General features: G+C 33.1%; 1 protein-coding gene across 1 annotated transcript; it reads right to left on the reverse strand.

Annotated features, from left to right (window-relative positions):
* Positions 1–9,219: 9,219 nt before the first annotated feature.
* Positions 9,220–20,441, reverse strand: LOC101263724 (probable carbohydrate esterase At4g34215). Its single transcript, XM_004243062.2, has 4 exons — positions 19,968–20,441; positions 11,130–11,259; positions 9,527–9,620; positions 9,220–9,364 (listed from the first exon to the last, which is right to left on the reverse strand). The coding sequence occupies exons 1-4, from the start codon at positions 20,439–20,441 to the stop codon at positions 9,220–9,222; spliced, it is 843 nt and encodes a 280-aa protein (XP_004243110.2).
* Positions 20,442–20,672: the final 231 nt, after the last annotated feature.

The following is a 20,672-nucleotide window of genomic DNA, read 5'->3' on the forward strand; positions in this document are numbered from 1 at the left end:
TCTTCAGTATAGTCAGAATCAGAATAGCCAATAACCAAGCACTGAGTATCACCTCCATAAATGAGACCAACGTCAGATGTACCTCTAAGGTACCGGAAAATTCTCTTCACAGCCTGCCAATGTTCTCTCCCTGGTTGTCCCATGAATCTGCTCACTACACTGACTGCATGTGCTATATCTAGCCTTGTACAGACCATAGCATACATCAAACTTCCTACGGCACTGGTATAAGGGACTCGTGACATATACTCCTTCTCTTCTTCTGACTGTGGAGCGAACATGGCAGTAAGAGGGATATTGGCAGCATTGGGGGTATCAATAGTCTTAGATGAAGACATGCCAAACCTCGTCAAGACCTTCTGAATGTAACTTCTCTGTGAAAAGAAACGTTTCCTTCTCTCTCTGTCTCTAATGATCTCCATCCCTAGAATCTTCCGAGCGGCTCCTAGATCCTTCATCTCAAACTCAGCACTAAGTAAACCCTTCAGCTTCTGAATGTCATACTTCTTCTTTGCACCTATCAGCATATCATCTACATAAAGCACCAGATAGATGAATGAATCATCCTTGAGCCTATTGTAGTAGACACAACAATCATATGAGCTCCGAGTATAGCCCAACTTCACCATATAACTGTCTAACCTTTTGTACCACTGCCTTGGAGACTGCTTAAGTCCATATAAGGACTTCTTCAACTTGCAGACGTGATTTTCCTTCCCTGGAACTTGGAAACCATCCGGCTGATTCATATATATCTCTTCCTCTAACTCTCCATGTAGAAACGTTGTCTTCACATCAAGTTGTTCAAGATCCAGATTCTGATGTGTAACTATCGCTAGTAACACTCGGATGGAAGTATCTCTGACCACTGGTGAGAAGATCTCATTGTAGTCCACTCCCTCTCTTTGGTTAAAACCTCTGGCAACAACCCTGGCTTTATACTTGACTCCTTCTGCTAGTGATATCCCTTCCTTCTTCTTGAAAACCCATTTGCAAGTAATAATCTTTCTCCTCGAAGGCTGTATGACTAGATCCCATGTCTGATTCTTGTGTAGCGACTCCATCTCATCTACCATAGCAGCAAACCATTTTTCAGAATCAGGACTTAAAATGGCTTTTTTGTAAGTAGACGGCTCAGATGTATCTACCTCTTCAGCAACCTGCAGTGCATAACCCACCATGTCCCCAAAACCATACCTCGTAGGTGGCCGAACTCCAACCCTCCTTGGCCGATCTTGAGCTATACTCCGATGGATATCTGATGGCATAGATTCTGGAATATCAGTTTCTGTCTGTGGCTCTTGATCCTCCTCTTCAGGTTCTTTCAAATCACTCTCGTTCTGAATGACTTGAAACTCCACCTGTTTATCAAGACTTCCAGTTTCTTACGTAGTTGTAGGCTTCACAATGGTTCTAAGCAGAGAACTTTCATCAAAGACAACGTTCCTGCTCATAATAACCCTCTTTTCTGCTGGAGACCAGATTCTGAAACCTTTCACTCCATCTCCGTAGCCCAATAATACTCCCTTTTTAGCTCTTGGTTCTAACTTACCTTCACTGACGTGATAGTAAGCCGTACAACCAAAAGCTTTCAGATTTGAATAATCAGCAGCTTTTCCTGACCACATCTCCATAGGTGTCTAGCACTGTATGCCTGTATGTGGTCCGTGGTTAATCAAGTAGCAAGCTGTACTAACCGCTTCTGCCAAGAATCTTCTATCTAGCCCAGCATTAGAGAGCATGAACCTTGCTCTCTCCAAAAGTGTTTGATTCATTCGCTCAGCTACACCGTTCTGCTGTGGTGTATTTCCAACTGTACGATGTCGAGCAATCCCTTCATCCTTATAGAATTGATCAAATTCAGACCAACAGAATTCCAGCCCATTATCAGTTCACAACCTCTTGATCTTCTTCCCTGTTTGATTTTCCATCAAAATTTTTCACTCCTTGAACTTCTGGAAAGCTTCACTTTTATGCTTCATCATGTACACCCAAGTCATCCTTGAGTAGTCATCAATAATGGACACAAAAAATCTGCAGCCTCTCAAAGACTCAACACGGCATGGACCCCAGCAATCAGAATGGATGTAATCAAGTGTGCCTTTTGTTCTGTGAATGGCCTTTGGAAACTTGTTGCGATGTAGTTTTCCAAAGACACAATGTTCACAAAACTCTAGGCTCTTAACCTTATGACCAGCAAGAAGATTCTCCTTTGACAGAATTCGCATCCCTCTTTAACCCATATGACCAAGTCTCATGTGCCATAACATAGTCATATCCTCCTGGTGAACTTCTGACGATGCAACATGGGCTGAACCTGTAACCGTGGAACCTTGTAGAAAATACAAAGTACCACGCATGACACCTTTCAGAATCAGATTTGAACTCTTCCAGACCTGCAAGACTCCATCTTTTCCCGACCAGCTGAATCCCTTGCTGTCAAAAGAACTGAGAGATATCAAATTTTTCGTCATCAATGGAACGTACCTGACCTCGTTCAATGTGCAGAAGCTACCGTCATAAGTCCTTATATTGATCGAGCCTGTCCCAACCACCTTGCAGACAGAACTGTTGGCCATCGAGATGCTGCCTCCGTCTATCTGCTCATAAGTCGTGAACCACTCTCTCCTAGGACAGAAGTGATAGGATGCCCTAGAATCGAGAATCCACACATCTGAATGATGAGTGTGCTCATCCGCAACTAGGGCAATGTCTTCTTCAGAATTGGTGTCTTCTTCAGCAACAGCAGCAGAAACTGATTGTTTTTCGGATTGCTTCTTCTTCTTTGGACAATCAAATTTCCAATGTCCCTTCTCCTTGCAGTAATTACAAACATCATCCGGCTTTGCACCCTTCGACATCGGCTTATTTTTCTTTCCGCCGTTTTTCCTTCCCTTTTCGCTACTGGTGAACAGACCGGAAGGCTGTATGTCCGTACTTGTGCCGTTAGCCTTATGCCGTAATTCCCTGCTATGAAGGGCTGATCTGACTTCTTCCAGTGACACAGTATCTTTCGCAACAATGAACGATTGAACAAAATTCTCAAACGACATTGGGAGAGATACTAACAAAATCAGGGCAGCATCTTCATCCTCGATCTTCACATCGATATTACGCAATTCTAATAACAAAGTATTCAGTTGCTCTAAATGTTCCCTGAGTTATGTACCTTCAGCCATTCGTAAACCGAATAGACGTTGTTTCAGAAGCAGCTTGTTGGTTAGAGATTTGGTCATGTACAAACTCTCCAGCTTCAACCACAGACCAGCAGCAGTCTCTTCATCCGAGACCTCCGTGATGACGTCATCCGCGAGACACAACATGATCGTGGAGTGTGCTTTTTCCTCCAGAATCCCATCTCAGGAGTAACGACGGTGTTCTTATCTTTCGACAACGGCGCCCAGAAGCCTTGCTGTTTCAACAAAGCCCGCATCTTGATCTGCCATAAACTGAAACTGTTCCTCCCTTTCAAATTTGTCGATTTTCATGTTCAAAGCAGACATCTCGAATTCTTCAAGAACACCGATTAACCGAGAGGCTCTGATACTAATTTATTGTGTGGAATTCGAGATAATACGAGAACATATAAACGCGAAAAACAAGACAATAGATTTACCTGGTTCACCAATAAATTGGCTACGTCCACGGGGAAGAGAGGGAGCATTTTTATTATGGAGAGGCAAAAACAGAATACAAAATAGGGTTTGCCATAGCGTCTATATATAGTGCTAAGCTACGCCCTAACAGGCTTGGGCTCAACATACATAATTGACAGATAATTAAGGGCCCAATAGTATTCAACAGTATTGATAATATTATTTCTCTACGTTCGATAGGGAAGACTCGAGGACTAGGACATAAAAGTTCTACAATTATTAGTAGTCAAAGAATGGAAACAATGAACAAGAACTCCCTGGGTCTTGAGAAAGAGAACATGAAAACTAATATTCCATCTCTTACATGTACTAATCAAGTTAAGCAATACGCTAAAGAAGTTGAAACAAGTAAGTTTGTTTTCAACCCTATTGTGGTTTTTTCTAGAACTGTTGTATTTTGAGGAATTTTAATATTACATTTTCTTGGATGCAGGTTCTACAGGAAAGGGAATAGAGGAAAGATCTGAGTCTACAATGTCTTCTAAAAGAACAAGATCGAATACATCCAAGTCTTCTAGTCAAGAAGTGCAAAAAAGGATAGAAATCCCTTCGTTTGTGAGAATGATGATATGCAAATCAATATTTTATTGCCTCCATCTACTGATCAAGTTATGAAACACACCAAAATAATTGAAAAAGGTATGATTTTCTTAATACATATGTTATGTTATTAGTTTGCAGAATTGAATTTGGTCGCTAGTCTTTACAAAATTATAAAACTGTATGTTCAACTAATCCTAAAAAGGTAAGAAGAGTTCGAGGGAGCAACATGTGCAAAGAAGTTGTTGCACTTGAAATTTGGCAAAAGATGAAAGTAACATTTTATAATAATCAAACGGTTGGAATAAATAGCAAATTGTTTTCGATGCATTTGGGAAAAATAGTCCTTGATCGTAATATGTGTCCATTGAGAGTATCATCGTGGAATGATATCAAACAAGAAAAGTTGGATCATATGTGGGAAGCCGTTGAGGTAACAAATGTCACCTGATTAAACTTCTTCATTGTTATTTAATACATATGAGTATTCTTATCCATATAACAGTCATGAAGGTAACAAATGTATGTGTGATTCAAATATAGAGTTTTTATCGCATAATTTTCACATTTCACATGTGTTACTAGATTCAATGTATGTGAATCACTGGATCTTTTTTTGTCTAAGAGACAAAAAAAGTACATGTAGAAGATGCAGAGCTATTTTTCTATTGGAACATTTTCTACTTTAATTATTATGACCTACTGGAACAAGTAAATGTACAACTAAAATTCTTTTTCAACTAGAAAATTTGCTTATTCTAGCAGAACAAAGCTCTTTTTATTTTGAGAGTACTTTTTCCTTATCAATAACTAAACTCATTGTTTGATTATTGTAGCATAAATTTTAGAGTGTTGACATGAATAATCATCGTTATCATATCTTGAGATGGATGAATGAGTTATGGAACATATTGACAGGACACTTCCATGCAAATATGTGAAGGATAAGCCTATTCAACGGTCTCTTAGGAATACTCCAAGGGGACTAGACAAAAAAAATGGGAATGGTTAGTAAAAGAACATTTTGCTTCTGAAAGTATTCAGGTATGCCTAGTTATTTAATAATATATTTTTATCTCTTTTCTACTTGATTTACCTCATTAACACCAAATATACCCAGTTGTTCATCCATGTTGCTGAAATAGTAAGTCTGCTTTGAAATGTTGCATCAATTGTTTGGTAGACTGCTCCACGTGCACCTCAATCTTGCTTTGTTGAACTTCTTCTTAGATATGCAATATAGAGCTAGTAATGTTCGAAGTAGTTATGTAATTTAAGGCTCTAAGTCCATAAATTTGTTATTACTCTTGGACTTCCAATTCAATAGTAATGATAGTATTCTTGCAGCAATAGCATTGAGGGGACAAGTGAATTCCCCTTCTAATGTAAGTTCAGGTGGATATTCAGTAATAGATTCCTGCAGTACCTCAATCTTACATTTGTTTCGTTTGGATAATCTTCTGGTTTCTTTCTTTCCAAACAATGTCAATTCTACAAACTAAGACAAATTGGTATTTAGGCAAGAAGCAGTAGGAATGCTGCAAATAGAGCTAAGTTTATGATGCTTCATCATATTGGTAGCAAGCCTATTCGAGAGATTATTTATGAAAAGGTATTATGATAAAACTATTTCATAATGGAATATTTACAAGGTTTGAGTTCGTTGACATGTTTTCCTTTGATGTAAAGGGAGGAAAAGATGACAATCCACCAAATATGGCAACCATTTTCTTTGAGACTTGTAAGAAAGATAACAAGCTTGTTAAACCTGAAGCAATTGAAAACATGTGCATTTGGTAAACTCAAAATGTTTATTACTTCAAATTATTATGTCTTTTGATAAAAAAAATTTCTGTTCTATATTTCTTAGGCTCAACTCCAAGAAATTTTTCAGACAGATCCATCTCTACCTAGCATAGAGATTGATGAAAAATGTTGTGGGCCTCAAACTCGTAGCCATGTATTTGGATTTGGGGGTGGATTAAAGGCAAACAATTTAAAAGGTGGAACTTCTTCAAAGGCTGAACTATTTTCTGCTCTACCTTCAACTCGGGAGGATAACAAATTGTTGAATGAAGAAAACAATTTTTTGAATGAGGAAAACAAATCCTTGAACGATCGCTTGTCTACCTTAGAAAATGTGATGAAAGAAATAATGAAAATGAAGGAATTCATCGCTACTCAATAGTCAGATGTTCAACCTATGACATTTTTTGTTTCAACTGAATGACCTCTACTTTTTTGTTGACCAAGTAAGCAACAAGATACCCAGCTAAATGTATAAACTAGATTTGGTTGAATCCATTCTCATGTCTACAAGGTTTCTTGTTCTGATTGTCTTTGAATTTAAATAGAACTAGCTTAAATTCAATCCAGCAAAAGTATAGGCAGTGTCCTTAGAAAGTAGAAACTAATGTCATTTTGGTTGGGTTGTTCAAGGTTATTTTGAATACATGTATAATTAAGCATCCATGATAAACTATGGAAATTTGTGGTGTCTTCAATGGTCCAGACTGGGATATCTTTGTGTGCCTCATGAATTTTTATTCCATGAATGTGCTCGGCAATGTGGGAAGGAATTGTATCCATTAGTTTTGGCATATTCCATATTTTAGTTTCACTGTAGTCCGAGAATTTGATATCCTTGGAGCTTTGTTGATTATTAAGGAGGTTCTTGTTCGAATATTCCACAAGACCTTAGCTAGTAGAATAACAGTAGTTTTAGGAAAATCTACCACTGGAAAAAGAAGAGGTATTGCATGGTATACTCTCAACATCTCGTTTATAACACATTGAAAAGGATAAAGTTTAGCGAAATTAGATTCTCAAGGTCATCGATTTGGTCTCTGTTCCTGCAATAAACAAAAGTTTGTATGGAATTCAGGTTCTGATATAGACTTCCCTTCTTCTCACTGTTTGTTCCTATCATAACTGGAAACAAACCAGTGTGCCTTTCTTCTCCCTGTAGTGCACGCTGCAATCTTTTGTTTTTTGGTGAAAGTTCTCAAATCTAAAAAGTTGTCAAACTGGATCAAATTTAAAGAAATACTGCCACATAAACTGGATAGAGGGAGCTGTAGTTATACCTTTTTCTGGGGACAGGTTGTACCGAATGACAATACCTAACTAAGGTTACTAAGTAGTTCTGGACTTGTCTATGGGTAGATTTTTAATTCAAATCAAGGAAGTTAATTGCTCAACTTATTTTGAAAAGAAAAACAATATACAAGAAAATATATTGTTCTTCAGCCGTTGTAGATTAGTTAAAGAACAAACCATAGTTTCTGAAACTAATACTCATCTTGCAAATGCTTATAAACCTAACTAAAACTAATCTACTAGATCGGCTAACTAAAGCACTTTGAGACATATGAAATAGCAGGAATAATATTTACAGGAGCACTAGAAGAACATGCACTTCCATGTATATACAGAGATGAAGCACTCTGCACTGCTGCATTCTCGGACTGGCTTTTTATTTATTAAATTCTCTATGCACAAATAGTGTTTGTATTCTTGCTAACTGCATCTTAATGTTTGTCTGATCCTTTTTTATTATGTTCTGCAGCTTTTGTTGTTTCTAGATAACACTTGGTGAAATTTGAACTGCTTTTTGGGTCAATGATTGACCTAATTCTAGATGTAATGTACATGCATACAATATTTATTTATCTTTTTAAAAATTTTTGAGCTAGTACAGTTGAAGATTGAAGTTTCAAGTCTAGATACAAGTTTGGAAGTAACGCACAAGCTTGTTATTAATTTTCTATGAATGTTATGCAAAACTCGTTAGTATAGTCTAAACTCAAATGTTAGATAAATTTCTTGAAGAAAATATTGCGACTAACATCATCGGATGTTAACCAATTTATTATAATTAATCGCAATTTTTATCTCTATCTTTTTGGTTTTGTCTTTTTGTATCTTTTTTTAATTGAGAATTTAGTAGAGATTTAGTGTTTGTTAAAGAGTTATTTATTGTATGTCAATTTAACTAGGACGGTTGATGTTCAATCTAGGGCCAGAAATGTTGCTCGGCTGGAAAGAACAATTTAAGACCAAAATCTAGGACCTGAAATATTCTCGTCTCTAAAACTGATAAAGGACCAGATCATTCTTGTCTCTAAACATAATCTAGTAGTAGACTTCTCTCATCTATAATATAATCAAAGATCAGGTCATTCCCATCTCTAAAACTAATAAAGGACCATGTCATTCCCATCTCTAAAACTAATAAAGGACCATGTCATTAAAGTCTCTAAAAATAATCAAGGACTAGGGCATTAGTCTTTAAAAGAATTTCACGATAAGATTTTCCCGGTCTCCAATGCCATGTAACAACCAGCCTTTTCTCTTTGTCGCTAATGGCCAATTACGACTAAGGCGGTCGCGATGAGTGGCGACATGACTTTTCTGGTCTCTACTCCGCATTTGGGACCAAATATAGACTTTTAGGGACTAAATTTCCCTTCCTTAGACACTATTTTTCTTGTAGTGTAGTAGTGATATATTGATATTTAGAATGACTCTGTTGCTTCGACTTCTTACGCAAATAGTGAAAAATGACATCCACATACTGCAAAGATGCATCAAAAAAGTGTGTTTTTGTATCAATTTATTTGTACATATATTAGTCAAAACATAAAAGTGGGCATGGATTTACCTCATCAGTCCAACACTTATTGGGTTGACACATTACGTAGAACCAGTCCTTATTCAATGAAAATGCAACTACAAAATCAACTTTGTCAAAATCAAGTTTCGAGCAATTGTCTAAGTAGTGATTGTTCTTTTCTCTTTTGCAATTGTATAATCATTATAAATAATTATTTAGTGGACAACAAGAAGAAATACTAATAATAGTTAAACAACCTTACTTATTTGCATGATGCTTGTAAAGACCTTTGTTTATCCATTACGAGAAGGATATCATTAGTTCGAGTAGCATTAGTTCAAGTGGACCCTTTCCGTCAATGTTTAAACCTTCTAATGGATAAATCGCTTCATATCTCAACTGATATCTTCAACTTTCTTCTCTTTCTTTTTTGCTTCTCCTTCTCCTTCTTCTTCTCCTTCTCCTTCTCCTTCCCCTCCTTATCTTTCTACTTCTCCTCTTCTTATCCTTGTCCTTCTCCTCCTTTGTCTTCTTCTCCTTCTCTTTCTTCTCACTGATTATAGAAAGTATTTGAGAAATAGATTTTTTAAACATCTTATACTTCAAAGGGTGTGAAATATTCTTAGATCTTTGGACATAAATATTATGAGACATTCCCTTTAAACATCAGTGAGTTTTTTAACTTGACTAATAAAATATTCATGTTGTTGCTCACATTAGACAAAAAGAGCTTTTGATGTTAGAAGAGGAAGCACCACCAATAAAAGATTGAGTAATTGTCATGGATGAAGCTTCTTGTATCATTTCATCTACAAGATAAATAAAAAAATATTGAGCGTTTACAATTCAGTATAAAATATTAATAAAATTATGTTGTCACAGATGGATATTATTTGCCACAAATTAGCATTATTTTGCCACATATGTACCTAATGTTACTACACATGAAATTTTTATTGCCACATATAAATCTTATGTTGTCAAAGATGAATCATATGTTGACACAAATGTACCTATTGTTGCAACAAATGAATTTTCTATTGCCACATATGACCATTTTGTTGCCCTAACGCATAAGTGAAATGTTACAACATATGATAACTCTGTTGAAATATGCACCAACATATCACTAAATGTGGCAACAAACGATAAATCATAACAAAACTATATTTCTAAAATCATATCAACAAAATGGCCATAAAAAGAACAACAAAGGCAACAACAAATGACTTTTCACTGAATGTTACTAATACATATACATTTCCTCAAAATTAGGGTTTTCTTGGGTTTGTTGATTGTCATTCTTAAACAATAAATAATAGGTCTCATTAAATCATTATTCAATTTTTACATCTATAAAACATTTATTGTTCATTAATCGAAGAAAAAAACTTCGAAAATTGTAAATTTTTCAAAAATAACTTACACATTTTAAGTCTAATACGAAAGAGGCGAGAGTCACAACTAGAGATGAGTAGAAAAATAATGGAGATAGTCATAGAGGAAGATAATAGAGATTGTCCGATTTTCAGATTTCTAAGGAATTAGAGGAAGAACAAAAGAGAGAACTCTAGGTGAAGAAGATGAAAATAATTAATTTTTTTTTATAAATGATATGGATTGGAGTATAGAAGTTCAAAAATATAGTGTTTTGTGTATTAATTTGGTTCCAGATATACTTAATTACGTTTTAATGAGGATTCGACCAGCTCATGGTTAATCTGTCACAAAAAACAAAACCAAGACTTATTTGACACCTTTCATTTAAATTCTCATGAAACATCACTTTTCAACTTGCAGCAACACCGAAGGAATCATTGCTGGAAAATTGGTGGAGAATCACGATTTGTGGGAGGAGAGGAATCAATACTTGAAAATTCTATCAAATCTTCAAGATCTAAGGTATGGAGTTTGGGTCAATTTTACTTTCGACGTCTAAAAATTTTAACATATGCCGTGAAATTGATTTCCTCTTCAACTCCTTGCGTTGATTATCTTTGAATTTGATTTATATGATTTTTTAAAACAAAGAATATGCATTAATATTATGAAATGATAAGTAATATATATGGCCCAACTATATATATAAATAGGAAGGAAGATAGTAATAAAAAAAGTATCATTATGGATTTCTTGTACGTAAGGTCTTCCTAATTCAGTTCAAATGAATAAATGGTTGATATTGATAGTTGTGACATATATCCATCATCATATCATGTGATATTGAGTTTTGGTGGGTGGTGTAAAGTTGGAAGAAAGAAATGCGTCAGCCAACATATTAGCAAGTCGAATTTGTGCTGCAGTTGTGAGATGAATACCATCAGGATTCAATGGTAATCCTTTTGCGTCAACCTTCACTGCATTTGGAACTTCAACATCTATTTGAGCTTGTCTAACTATATGTACAAACTTTCCTTTAAACCATGGACTTGGAACATGTAGGATTACCTGTCAAATCACACCAATTCTTAGTCACAAATCATGAAAAAATTGTAATTATTTTTTAAGAAAAAAAGTATCATGCCAGAATATAATTCATATATAATTACATCATATATATTTTGTAGCAATATATGTCTATTAATAAAACAATATAAGTAATTTTTTGAGCAATTTTCAATGGGTGAACACTTTGCGGATTCTCTTTAATTGCTTAATCATAAGTAACATTGTGTACTTATACATAATTATATATTGACGAAATGTTAATTATTTTAGCTCATGAAAAGATCACTGCAAATTGTTTAATATGACCTTTCTCTGTTAATTAATTTTCAAGCTAGGTTCAAAGACAAAATCTTTAGTTAACTATGAAAATCATCCCTATCACTTTTCTTCATATTGATTTTGGTTGATAAGATATAGACGTACTCCTATCCACTTCTATAATTTTAGACTTTAGCAACTTAAAAATCAGTTAACAAATTATCATAAGAAAAAGCTAATAATTAGCAAATTATAATCTTTAAATATCTTATTAATTTTGTCTTTAGTAATATCAGATACACTTATAAAATTATTTTTATGATACTCCTTCTAGTTTATATTAGTTCAATTATTGGGTTAAAATATATCTCCAATATAAAAAATAAAGAAAACAAATTTAGGAATTTATGACACGAAAGTGATGTATTCAAGGAGATTTGTGAATTTTTTTAAGAGATAATGTGCAAGTACTCCAAACATATGCCCAAAATTCCAGAAACACACTTATACTATATTAAGGTCCTAGTACCCCATGAACTTATTTTATAAAAAATTTTCTACCCCTTTTCGGCCTACGTGGCACTATCTTGTGGGCTCAGCACGTGTTGACATTTTGCTACGTAGGCCGAAAAAGGGTAGAAAATTATTCATATAATAAGTTCAGGGGTATTAGGACCTTAGTATAGTATAAGTGTGTCTCTAAGATTTCAGACATAAATTGAACGGGAGAGGGGGAGTTTACTTAGTATTTTCCTTTTTTTAAAAAAATGATAAGAAATTTTGGAGATTATCATAAAATAAGGTTATTTAGGTAATTTTTCCTAAAAATTAAAAGACTACTTTTTAGTATCGACTTTTTAATTATTTCTAAACTATTTTCATAGAAAAATAAAGTTCTTGAGTCCAGTGAGGATTTAGGTGTGTTTTCTATAAACCTTTCACTCAAAAAAAAGTGTCAACAATAATTTGGAAAGGGAAAACGAGGAAACACTTTAACATTAATGTTATGATCATTTCGAGTTCCAAATATGAATTTATTTGTGAATATTGTAGCATTATTTTTTATTAGAATTCTTCCGAGTTATAAGTTTCATTAGAAAGAAAGGAAAGAAAGTAGGGTAACCCAAATAAAATATGTATTACATAGCATAATCTGATTATGACAAATTTATGCATCTTATTTAATTAGTTTATCTTATTTAAAGCAATCACGTAAAATGCGGACTTATTAACTAATATTAAAATAGAACGAGCCAATAAAAAAAGAGAGAAAATCATAAGTATTCAAGTGTGAAGATGAGATGAATTTATTTCCACACCTGAGTTTATAATATGGAATAAATATTACTTCAATATGAGTTAGTTTGAAGAAGTAATTAAAGAGTTTAGAGTAAATAAAATGTCTCAAAGTCCAAGTAGACTTGAAGAGGGTACATCAATCTGAGTGTTTGTTGCGAAAGACATACAATAAATTATGTCATGAATCATAATTCTTCTATGTTTTTATAGGGTAGATCACATATACATATTTTTAGACATTTCTAATCAAATAAATTTTCATGGTGTTTTACTTTATTTATCATTTTCACGGAAGACATACATAATTGGTCTTTTGAGCATTTTAAATATTTATTTAGTGTTTATTTGTCTCATAATGACCAGGCCTAATAACCTTGGTAAATATTTGGAGAAAATGGTAATAACAAACATTGGTTCATGCTGCTGATGGACATTTTCTTTATTGCTTTTCATTGGCAGATAAAGTATGTATACAATGAATTGTGTCCTTGGAGTTGATATTCACGTTGAGGAGCATTTGTTGCCTCACCATTACTTCTCCAAATTATTCCTTCGTTATTCTTTGTAACCTATGTAACCTATGAAATTCCTAAGATCATTATCTTCACTATTTACTATTACTTATCTTCTTATTCATTGCTAGAAAGACTTCTTCTAGCATAAATGGTTGTGATGTTCATTTGGTTTGATACACACAATACACAAGAGAAAATATAGAATGAAAGAGTTAGTCTAAAAGAGAGTTCTTATTAGTTGAAGAGAGATGTTCTTTTTGTTAGGTTGGGTCCAGCGAAGCAGATTTTGGGATGAAGATTTCTCGGGATAGATCTGCTAGCACTTTAAATCTATCTCAGGAGTTGTACATTGAGAAGGTGCTGAGCAGATTCAGGGTTAATGATGCTAAACCCAGGACTACTCCATTGGAAAATCACTTTAAATTGTCAAAGGAGCAGTCACCCAAGACTGCCGAGGAGCGTGATCATATGGAACTTGTTATTTGTAGTTTTGATGATTTGACAAACTTAGGGACCTCATAAAGGTATCGAGTTTTCTACTTGAGTATTGCAGGTGTCTTGTTTGAAGTATTGCAGATGAAACAAACCCAGGGACCTAGTAGAGGTACCAGGCCCTCAAGATGATGAGTCAGTCGACTGCCAGCTGGAGACGTACAGAAAGTAGGTGCACACTTTCCGATGGTGTCAGAAAAGTGTGACCTTTCCAGCCAATAGCAAAGAAGTTTAGGAAAGTGACTTGCCCATATAAAAGACATTTTCCCAAACATTTGTTGCTAGTTTTTGCAACTTGATAAAAACTTTTCAAGAACTCTTGCAAAAGCTACACAAAGCAAAGGCAGAATTATTCCAAGAACAACAGCAACATCTGGAGCTTATCGTCTAGTTGTTTAGGAATTTATTCTCTTGTTCTTAAATTGTAAACCACTCCTAACTCTATAAAGGAATTGGTATGTTGTGTTAGAAGTCTAGGTTGTCCAGGTGGGATAGCTTAGTGGGTAGATTGTTTTTCTACTTAGGCTTGTTGAGCAATAGAGGACTATTGCTTAACGGTAAGATTGATAACTCTTTCTTATGTTTGGTGTAATCGTGTTTTGATTTTGCTTTTGAAGATTAGTGAAAACGATTGAAAATCCTGTGAGACAGGTCGTGGTTTTACTCCCTTAAGCAAGGAGGTTTCCACGTAAAAGAGGTTGTAAATGATGAAATGGAATCACTAATTTCTAATAGATTTGGAATCTAGTTGATTTACCATCGGGTTGTAAAACTATTAATTGTAAATGAGTCGTACAAAAAAGTTGAAACCGGATGGATCTATTGATAAATACAAGACTAGACTAGTTGCAAAATGTTTTAAACAACTAGAAGGCCTAGAAGTTTTTAATATTTTTTCTCCAGTAACAAGAATTACATCTATAAGACTTTTAATGGTTATGCCTATAATTTTAGATTTACAAATTCATCAAATGGACGTAAAAATTGCTTTTCTAAATTGAGACCTAAATGAAGATATTCATATGGATCAACTCGAGTGTTTTGTTGAAGAAGTCCAAGAAAACAAAGTATGTAAACTTACTAAATCTCTATATGACTTGAAACAGGCATCAAAACAATGACATGAAAAGTTTGATTCGTGCATGATTTAAAATGGTTTTAAAATAAATGAGTGTGATAAGTGCATATATCATAAGTCTTGGAATAATTCACATTTGAATATTTACCTATATGTTGATGATTTATTGATCTTTGACTCTAACATGAATGTTATTGATGAAGATAAAAATGTTCTTTGAAGCCATTTTGATAAGAAAGATCTTTGTTAGACAAATTTTATTTGTTGGAATAAAAATAACAAAAACATGTGACGAAATTTTCCTTGACCAGTCACATTATGTTGAGAAATTTAAAAAAAAAATATAACTTTCATGATTACAAGCATGTTTGTACTCCTTTTGATTCAATTGTTCACTTATTTCTTGTTGAAAGTGAAAATGATGTAATAAATCAAATTAAATATGCTAGTATAATATGAAGTTTGAGATATGTGACTGATTTCACTAGGCCTGATATTGCATATGCAGTTGGAGTACTTAGTAGGTTTACAAGCAAGCCATGTAATGAACATTGGCATGCCATAACAAGAGTTATGAGATATTTAATTACAACAAAAAATTGTGGCTTGTTTTATACAAAATGTCCTGCTGTATTTGAAGGCTTTTGTGATGCAGATTGGAACACTTTATCAGACAATTCGTGTTCTACCACTGATTATGAATTTACTCTAGGTGGTGGTGCTATATATTGGAGATCAAAAAAGCAAACTAAATTGCTAACTCTACCATGGAGGCTGAAGTAATTGTTTTAGCTTCAGTGGTGAGAAAACAAATTGATTAAGAGTTTATTATTTTAAATTTCTTATTTTGAAAAATCATTTCCTCCTATTTTAATTCATTGTGATAGCACTACTGCAATGGGTAGAGTTCAAAACCGTTATTACAATGGTAAATCCAGACCTATAAGGAGTAAACATAGCTGTAAGATCGTATTTGACAAATGATACTATTAATGTTGATTATGTCAAATCTTGTGATACTATTGCATATCCTCTTACTAAGGCCTTAACAATGGAAAATGTTTGGAAAACATCGAGGGGGATGTGATTGAAGTCTATAAATCCTTGATTCATATATGAGGAAACCCAACCTGTGGATTAGAAATCCTATAACTAGGTACAAAGGAAAAAACTAATCATATGATGACTTGTTGTTAAAAATGTACTATCTTTTTATTCCTCCATATGATGTGAGTGCATTGTTTTCTATAGTCTGTGAATGTTGAGTTGATAAAACTCTTAATGAATATTTGTAGTTAGTATGGTGGAGTGTTAAGCTTACATGTAGTTAGTATGGTAGCTTCCTATGAGAATTGACTTGTTCTCAAAAGCACTCATGAAACCGGGATATCACATAGCCATAATGTGATGACTTTAAAGCTCATGTCAACACGTTGATTATTATGTGTGGACAATAATATTTCATTTTCCTTAAGCAGTCATAGTTCAAGTCTGAGACCACTACAACTTAAAAGTAATAGTTCCTGTTTTACTAAATGAAGGTTCAATGCAGAAGACACCTTATTATGCATAGTAGTCTTCATTCAACTAATGGACTCTCTTATATAATATCTAAATGAGTGGGAAATTGTTGATATTTTGAGCATTTTTAATATTTATTTTGTCTTTATTTTGTCTCATACTGACCAGGCCTAATTATCTTGATAAACATTTGAAGAAAATGGTAATAACAAACATTGGTTCATGTTGTTGATGACATTTTCTTTATTGCTTTTCATTGGCAGTTAACGAATGTATACAATGAATTGTGTCCTCGAATTTAATATGCACGTTGACGTGCATTTGTTGCACTCACAATTACTTTTCAAAATTATATTTTCATTATTCTTTCACCAAATATGAGAAACAACATGTACCTAATGTATAGAATATGATAATATGAGAAACAACATAATACTTTATATCTAACATGCAATTATATACATCATATATATTTATATATATATATATATAGAGAGAGAGAGAGAGAGAGAATCGTAATCCTTCCTACGTGGCGCCACCACAAACATGGATTCCCTTTTAATTTATTTTATTTTCAAAACTAGCCTTCTTCTCTCATGAAAAGATGTGACTTTTATGAAAAAATTTTACTTTTATAAGGAGTTGTAACTTTTATGAAAAGTTGTGCGTTTTATGAAAGGTTGTAACCTTTCTGAAGGGTTGTAACTTTTTCAAAGAGTCATAACCTTTTAAAAAAGTTGTGACTTTTATGAAAAATTATGACTTTTATGAAGAGTAAATAGTGAACTTTCTTCACCTACCTTTTAAACTTTACTTAGGTGGTAATTTTTAGTCAATAGAACTTTAAATTTTTATATTTGAACTTCTATATAATTTTAACTTTGATTTTGTCATGATCATTTGTAGGTTGCAAATTTTGTTTGATAATAACTTATGATTTGAGAACTGTGAAACTTAATCATAATTGCATATTCTTGAATGAAGAACAATATAAAGAATAAGGACATGCAAAGCGACAAAATTCATTGTATGTGAGGCAAGTCCTGAAGGAATCAAGATTGTTGGTATTTTGAAATCATGTGAGTAATCATATAATTCTGCACTTTCTATTTTTCTTACACTTCAACTATAATTATTTTGATTTGTATGGAAATGTTTAGTACGTTTGTCTTGATTTCTTCACTACTTTTATCGATTTGAACTGGTGGTGTATCGAAAATAAAAACCTTCCTATTCTCCAAGATAGAAATATGCTCTGTGTCCGCACTATTATTCTCATACCTCACATGTGAGATTACCATGGAATAATTATTTGTATGTATAACATTCTAAATGTAAGCAATTTAAAATCTCTTTACTAGAACAAATATTCTGATATAAGATTAATGTGGACTAGCATATGATATTTCATGTTTTTATTTCCATATTATTCTAGTGGAGCCAACGGAGACATAGGGTGTGATTTTTATCACAAATAATGTGTATAAAATTACTCTGCTTTAATCTAATTATTTTGCCTTCCATTATTGCTATAAACTAAATTGATATAACAAATTTTGGTATTGTCAAAGTTTAAAGGAGAGGGTTGTTTGCGTAGAAGATTGGTTGACATCAACTATAAAATGGAAGATTACACTGCATAAATTATATATGTTCAAATCAATCTTAAGATTTACAGTCAAATAAATTTCTTGGTTATTGTATTTAATAAAATTGTAATCTTGTGGAATGCATACAAGTTCCTACTTTTCAATTGTCGTAACAACATTCGAAAAAATCATTTGATCTTGGATTTTTAAGCATTACCCTTGAATCATATTTGTTTAATTATCTTAAAATTGACCTTACGTATTTTAGGTACTTCAGATGTTAAAATAATCTTAGGTATATGTATCAGGGTTTTTGATAGAGCGTTTAAAAATAGTATTAGATAGAGTGTATAACTAATGTTGACATTAGATATGGTACGATTTTTATTATCTATTGTTATGTTATTTTCCAAGCCATTTCTCAATCCTCCTTCCTGATTGATTGAAAGTAGCATTGAAAGACATCGAAAAACTTTATTGGTTCAACATGTAACTAAGCAAAGAGAAAGAGTAGTAAAGGTAATACGAGTAGCAGTCTCGTGTCAAATGGAATCAATGAATAAATTCTTTTAATATATATTTAATAATACTTGATAGGAAATATAATTTTCTACATGTTATTTATGCACCCTATAATATTGCATATGTTGTATATAACTAATACATGTAATTTTCTGATTACATCTTAGCAAATGACTCCCAAGTGTCTTCTAATTTGTGGTTTACTACAGTATTCAAGAAATGATTTTTAAAGGCTTGTTAACACTTAGTTCATTTAGTTTTTGCATAAAGAAAGATATTTTGAATAAATCAAATTTTCATTGCATGATGATGTGCAACTCATGGTTGCCCTGGGCTTAAAAACTATACATCTTCTATGGATTGATCTAGATTCATACCTGACATGCTGATAGAATTTTGCTTTTAATACTATGTGAAACATGACACATACTTTCTCTTTATTTAATCCATCTATTTTGTATCGTGATGGTTCTCTTATTAAATAGAAGAGGACCGACCTATATATTCAGAAAGGTCTTAAAATTTTACAACAATTATATTTGATGACTTACTAGCCACAATCGTAATGAAATTTCATTATAAGCATTACAACATTGAAAAAAATACAATACATTTGTTTATTACATATGCATATTAGGAAGAAAAGAAAATAAATTTTTTCCAAATTTCCCTTTAAAAGTTCACTAAAAATTCTTTCATATCTTTTAGTATTGTAGGTATTCAACCATATGTTATGTTATTTTATTGTGATCCATCATAAATACTTGAAGTTAAATATGAGAGTTGATTGGATTGAAAGATTGTGTATGTGTTTCACTCATACATTAGATATGATAACTTAGAATTTCCTATTAAATGTAGGAAATAGTTTACAACATATATCTTAGGAGAATTATATGTTCATAAAATGTGCATTATTACTCATCTGCAATAAAAATGTACAAGCGAAATTACATACTTTGTGTGACCAAAAGATACCAACTATACAAATAATGAATATAAGGAATGAGATATATATCTTAAAATAAACCATGGTGTGAATTAGATCAAACGAAATATGCAACTAAATCTCGATCAAATTTTTGAAGGACTAAAAACATCTCATAATACATATTTTCAAGGTTCATGTTTAACGGAATTAATATACATTTTCATTAATTTTCGGCTAGAAAATATTCCCGTCTCTTCAATAGTAATTCTTTTACTTTTATGTTGGATTAAACTTTTTGATTTTGTCTTTCCAAATAGTTATTTTTTAATACAATTGATTTTCAATTTTTTCTTCTGAATGTAAGCATTATAAAACTAAATATATGTTTTTCCTTATTATCTTTGAGTATTAACAAATGTTTAAAACCTAAATTTAGGCTGCGAAGCGCGGGTAGATTACCTATACATATATAAAAAGGAATAAGAGGGGCAGGAATAATGTACCATGAGAAGTGGAAGGTGAGGAAAGTTTAAGTCAGTGCGCAAGTTTTGAATGAATTTTTGGAATTTGGATTTGTAACGAGTTGCATCAAACTTGGTCCTTGTATCACTTTCACCATGAAACCACAAGAGTCCTCGAAGTTGCCCTCCATCTTTAAGAGAAAATTTGACTTTTTTCAGCAATTGATCATATGGAATATTCCCGCGTGACCAATAGTGAATTCCTTTACCAGACACAGAACAAGGAACTAAACCTATTACACCAAAATTTGGATCCTTGTTTAGAATTGCATTAGCAAATGCCATTCCAGGCCCAATACCACAATTCCGAAGACAATCAACCCCATAATTTAGAGGCTCCTTAGCTATTTCCCAATGCAAACCAACATTAACCCTTAAAATATTTTCATTAGATTTACAATCGGCTGGTACAATACCATCCCAATAAGAGTAAGATACTCCTCCTTGACCTGCCATATTACTTTGCCCTGCTAATATGAAGATCTGTTTGTTCAATTTGTACGTGCTTATATTCCTTGGGAGTATACCTTTTTTAGGATTCATCATAATCCATAAATATGGTATAACAAAAACAAAAATCAACATAGAAAAAACTATTTCTTCACTTTTAGTTGTCAATTTGTTGCACTTGAAAAACATCTTGATCCACGATGACCCTCAACTTTTATTTTTTCTTTTCTAAATCAT

The sequence above is a fragment of the Solanum lycopersicum genome, chromosome 7 (assembly GCF_036512215.1).
Source record: "Solanum lycopersicum chromosome 7, SLM_r2.1".
NCBI lineage: Eukaryota > Viridiplantae > Streptophyta > Magnoliopsida > Solanales > Solanaceae > Solanum > Solanum lycopersicum.